At 66.4% G+C, this 4,922-nt stretch overlaps 2 protein-coding genes across 2 annotated transcripts in view; both read left to right on the forward strand.

The window, feature by feature from the left end:
- Nucleotides 1-1,549: 1,549 nt before the first annotated feature.
- On the forward strand, nt 1,550-3,329 carry EMIHUDRAFT_432136 (hypothetical protein). Its single transcript, XM_005775404.1, has 4 exons — nt 1,550-2,434; nt 2,515-2,594; nt 2,671-2,800; nt 3,098-3,329. The coding sequence occupies exons 1-4, from the start codon at nt 1,595-1,597 to the stop codon at nt 3,251-3,253; spliced, it is 1,206 nt and encodes a 401-aa protein (XP_005775461.1). The 5' UTR covers nt 1,550-1,594; the 3' UTR covers nt 3,254-3,329.
- Nucleotides 3,330-4,078: 749 nt separating this feature from the next.
- The window catches only part of EMIHUDRAFT_95626 (hypothetical protein), a gene marked incomplete at both ends in the record, with an annotated part of 33,797 nt that continues 32,953 nt past the window's right edge, over nt 4,079-4,922 (forward strand). The window contains 2 exons of the mRNA XM_005775405.1: nt 4,079-4,370; nt 4,555-4,856. Coding sequence (XP_005775462.1) covers nt 4,079-4,370; nt 4,555-4,856 — 594 coding nt within the window. The remainder of the gene's footprint in view (nt 4,371-4,554; nt 4,857-4,922) is intronic.

Here is a 4,922-nt window from a genome sequence, read left to right on the forward strand (position 1 = left end):
CCTTATACGCGGCCACACGTGCAGACGCGTAGAGCGGTACTCGCGCCCACACGTGTATCCGCCTTTCTTGGCCAACATAGGCGGCTGCACTCGCAGCCGTGTACCGCGTGACATACACGCCCATGCATGGGGCGCGTATGTTCCCCTAGATAGGCGCCCACACGTGTAGCTGCGTATGTCAACATCCCTCTGTGCACGTGCCGGCGCGAGTCGCCTTCGTCGACGGGCCGTTTCACGCGCTCACGCCCGCCCATGTTGGCCAAGTTAGGCGGCTGCACGTGTGGGCGCGAGTACCGCTATACGCGTCTGCACGTGTGGCCGCGTACTCCCTTAATGTGGGTAAACGAAAGTAACGTAAACGCTACTATGAAAGAATTTAAACAAACAACTCTCTCTAATGAAGAAGCCGAAAAAACACGCCGGGGTCAGTCCGCCCGAGCCAGCCAGCTGCCGGCTCGCACGGCAGCCTCTTCCTCTCGACCAGCCTCAACTTCCGTACAGTCAGCATTTTGTCGCTGCGTGCTCGTGGCCAGCTGTGGCGGCGGTCGAAGTTCGCCCAGGTTCGGTGACGAGCGCCAGACGATAGTAGTGTCTCTGTTCGCCCTGTGCATGTCAGGCCAGGCTGCAGCAGGGCACTACCATCGTGCTGCCCTGTTGCAGCCTGACTTTGCCCACTGTGCACAGTCGCCAGAGCACCACCACCGCCCGGCATCGTGTCACGGCGAGCTCCTTCTGCGCCCGCTCGCGAGGCTCTCGCGCTGGCACACTTTGGCCATCTGCTGCTCGCGTTCGGCGAGCTCATCTCCGCACTCCTGCCACGGTGCCGTCACCACACACCTTCTGGCCGGCCTGAGCCGCGCGGGGTCGCCAGCGGGGGCAACGCGTCGACCTCTCTCTCTGGTGCACCACGGGCCGCAACGGCCTGCTAGCAGCGTGCGCGAGGAGGCAGTGTGCCGGCACAGTCGAGCCGGAGCATCGGGTTCTTGATGCTTGTGGGGTCAAGTCTGACCTTATGCGGCCTAATACGCAATAATAATGCTATGCTCTCACCCAGTCTTTTGAGATATTATCCCTCAAAGTCGAATTTTCGTTTACTGGTGACCATAGTAGTGTCTGTCTTGTTTGCGAGATCTTCAAACGAATCCTTTAAAGTCTCGACAATCACTAAGCTGCTTATGTGGCACCGCAGAGGCTCCCTTGGGGATGCCTGAGGCCACCCCAACCACTCACTAGGCCGTACGTGGACGAATTGGCCGCTACTTTTTTCGTTTACCTACATTAAGGGAGTATCTTGGCTAAGATACGCGCGGGCACAGAATGACACGTATCAGGCCCCGCCGAGCTCGATGGGCGGCAGCGCGTGAGGGCGGCTATTCTCCCCCGAGGCAGGCAAGGATACGCAGTCCCTCGTGTCGCGCGTGTAAGTCCCGGTTGCCGTGCGCGCCAGCGCGTGTGGCCGCGTACCTTAGCTAAGATACGCGCGCACGGGCGTGGGTGGGTAAAAACGGGTCACTTTGCGGGGTTTGCCCCGGTGAGTCGAGTGCGCGAGGCGTGGCCTTCGGATCCGTCTTCAGGGCTCGGGGCTCGTGGCTCAATGTCTGCACGGTTTTCTCTCTGCACGGTTGGGTTCGCCCCTCATGTCGGCACTACCTCCTCGGCTTCGAACGCAGGTATGTGTGTCTCCGCCGCTTCGAACGCTTCGCACCTCCTCCTGCCTCGGCACAAGCTCCGGCCCGCCTCCTCGCGCCGCCGCAGCCCTGGCCACCGGCTCGGTGTGGCGCTCGCCTCTGCAGACCAGTTTGTGCGCGCGGCGCCTCCCACCGACGCGTCGGGAGGCCCGGTCCTGTCTTCGCTCTACCGCTACCCGGTCAAGTCTGGCCGTGCGGAGCCTGTCGGCGAGGCGCGGCTCACTCCCGAGGGTCTCGAGGGCGACCGCCGCTTCGTCGTCGTCTCGGCCGCCGACGGCACGCACCGGACGCAGCGGGAGCTGCCGCGCCTTGCGATTCTCGAGGCGACGGTCGATAGCGCGGCCGACGTGCTGCGGCTCCGTGCGGGCGCGGGCGGCGTCAACGTCAGCATATCCCGCGAGGGAGCGCAGGCGAAGGCCGCCTCCCTCTTCGGCGCGCCCCTCCGGCTCGCCGACCAGGGCGACATTGCGGCCGCCTGGCTTTCTTCCTGGCTAGCAAGCAGCAGAGGAGGCGCAGGCAGGCGAGGCCGAGGCAGAGGAGGCGGAGGCGGAGGCGATGGCGGAGGAGGCATCTTCGCCGCCGCCGCAGCCATCCTCTCCGCCGCCGCGCCGCCCCGCTACCGGCTGCTGCGCGCGCCCGACCCGGGGACCGGGGGGGAGGCTGGCGTCGCTGCGGCGGGCGCGGCCGCGAGCGGCGCGGCGCTGCGTGGCGGGGCGGGGCTGGCGGACGTGTCTCCGCTGCTGCTGGTGTGTGCGCGGGGCCGAGAGCTCTCCATCTCGGCAGACCTCGGGAAATCTCGGGAGATCTCGGCGCATCGCGGCCTCAGGTGTGCGAGGAGTCGCTGCTCGCTCTCAACGCGCGCCGCGCCGCCGAGGGACGGCCCCACGCCCCGCTCTCGCGCTTCCGGCCGACTCTCGTGCCGCAGGGCCTCAACGAAAAGAACTGTGCGGAGGGGGGGATGAGCAGGAGTGTGTCCTCGTAGGCCGAACCTCGTGCTCCAGGGCTGTGGCCGGCCGCACGCCGAGGACGCGTGGAGGCGCGTCCGGGTCGGCGGGGCGGAGTTCCACGTCGCCGGCCCCTGTCCACGCTGCGGCGTGCCGGATGTTGCACAGGCGCTGGCGAGTAGAGGCCCCGCCCACCCACGGTACCCTCTCCGAGGACCCATTTGGGCTGGCGAGTATCGAGGACTCGCCGGGGCTCTGCTCCAAGAGACCTCGAGAGAGCGTGCGTGTGCATCGACTCGCCAGGCACAGGCGAGACCTCGCAGCAGCGAGGCGGCCCAGCCCGTCTTGACACCGGGCATGCTCCGACACCTCTCGCACACATGCACGCTCCCACAACACTTGCTCGGACAGCGCTACGCCTGCTCTTGACAGCGCGCTCCCCCCCCTCGACCGCGCGTGGGCCAGGCGACGGGCGCGCGCGACCCGGCGGCGACCGGGCCGATGGCCTCGCTGCGGCGGTACCGCTCCCGCGGCGGGCAGGTCCACTTTGGCATCTACCTGGTCCCGCTCAACCCGGGCGCGAGCGTGCGCGTCGGTGACAGCGTGGCCTTTGAGGCGTGACACGTCACAGCTCATCTTCGTTTCGTGCTGAGCCTAAGGTAAGGTAAGGTGTAAGCGTAAGCCGTAAGGTAAACTTCCCTCTTTTCCCACACACACGACGCGAGGGTGCCGAGCAGGAGGTGTGCTGGAAAGGGAGGGGGCGACCCTCCCTCGCGTCTCCACGTGCACGCGAAGAGTATCTACGGTAGACGACAGAGCCCCACGGGCACGGCATTAAATAAGTGCAGGCCCCCGGGGCCCTGGATGTGAGGCTGATGACTGCACTCCAAGTGCTCCAAGTGCCCTAGGCCTAGCAAGGCCCCCGGGGGTGTGCGTAGAATCTACGGCGTAGTCCGAGACGTCGACGTCTGACGTGTGCGGCCTCGTGGCGGGGCGTGGGTGAGCGTGTGGAGCCTGGGTGTGCTGTTCCTCGTGTGAGGACACGAACGAGTCTCAGTCTGGAGACTCGCGGCGGATCGTCCGGCTGGTAAAAAAATCCTCACTGGCCCAGCTGGGGCAGAGATGACTCTCGCAGCCGCAGCCGTAGCTGCAGCCCCAACTCTCGCCGCTCTTTCTTTGTGTGTGTGTCGGGTAGTGACCCGGGGTGAGGGGACGGACAGGGGACGGATCCGGGAAGAAAACCGAGGTCCGATAAAGAAACGCAGCGCCATCGGAGACCTTGTTTTTCCCCGCGAAATCCACGCACCTTCTCGGGACGCCTCTTTTGACCACGCGCAAAAACCGTCGACGATCTTTAGGGCGAGCGCCTAGGATCTGGGAGGAGACGAGACACACCTGCCCCCTCCCCCGAGAACGCACTGCGCGCTCGCTTCCCGGATCTCGGGAATGCCTCCGGCAAGGCCGGGGGCTGTCCGCGCCTCGGATCGGCTTGGCAGAGCGCAGCCGCTGCCGCAAGTCGGGCTGCAGGCGCTCGTGCTTGCGCTTGCGGCTCTCGCGCGCCCAGCCGCCGCTGTGCAGCTGCCGGCCAATGCTGTCAACGTGTCCTCCGGGGAGACATGCCCAGAGGGCACGACGCAGCCGACGGTTGACTGGTGCCAGTGGTACGCTGGCGAGCTTGGCGTCTACTACCTCGACAAGTCGGGCTTCTACCCCGAGGAGGGCGCGTTGGTGGCGTGCGGTGCGCTGAGCGGGGAGGGGAGGGGGGCGTGCGAGGGCGGGGAAGGGGATACGGGGGCTGGCGGAGGCCGCACCCGCGCACCGTCCTGTCTGCCTCTCCCTCGGCCCTGCAGCGTCGGTAGAGGTCTGAGCGGGGCGAGTCCGTCTGCCCAATCCCGACTGGTCCCAACCCCCTCCCTCACCAGTGCATCGGTTGGTAAACAACTACTCCGACCCCGACTCGCTCTACGAAGCCGTGCCCATGCCGGAGATGACCGTGAGCTACCAGTTCGCCGACGGGCGCTGCCCCGACTACAAGTACTGCGAGACCTGCCTGCCCCGCGTCCTGCAGTGCTACTGCATCAGCGACGACTCCTCGCCTCCGCCTCCGCTGCCGCCCCTGTCGCCGGGAGAAACGCTGTCGCCGCCGATGCAGATTCCCAACTTGAGACTCTACGTCGGTCAGTGCATCCCACACGACGGCTGGGCCGGCGTCCAAAACTGCCAGGTACGCGGAGGAAGGCGGGGGGGCCCCAGGGGCGGTCGCAGTTCTCGGTACCCCTACTCCCGTGCG

The sequence above is a fragment of the Emiliania huxleyi genome, assembly GCF_000372725.1.
Source record: "Emiliania huxleyi CCMP1516 unplaced genomic scaffold EMIHUscaffold_3, whole genome shotgun sequence".
Classification (NCBI taxonomy): Eukaryota; Haptophyta; order Isochrysidales; family Noelaerhabdaceae; genus Emiliania; species Emiliania huxleyi.

What these genes read in the sequence shown, in the direction of transcription:
- EMIHUDRAFT_432136 (XM_005775404.1), top strand. Translation starts at nt 1,595, where the DNA reads ATGTCTGCACGGTTTTCTCTCTGCACGGTTGGGTTCGCCCCTCATGTC. An exon ending in ACGTGTCTCCGCTGCTGCTG is followed by an intron (nt 2,435 to 2,514) that starts GTGTGTGCGCGG and finishes TCGCGGCCTCAG; the next exon opens with GTGTGCGAGGAGTCGCTGCT. An exon ending in GCGTGCCGGATGTTGCACAG is followed by an intron (nt 2,801 to 3,097) that starts GCGCTGGCGAGT and finishes CGCGTGGGCCAG; the next exon opens with GCGACGGGCGCGCGCGACCC.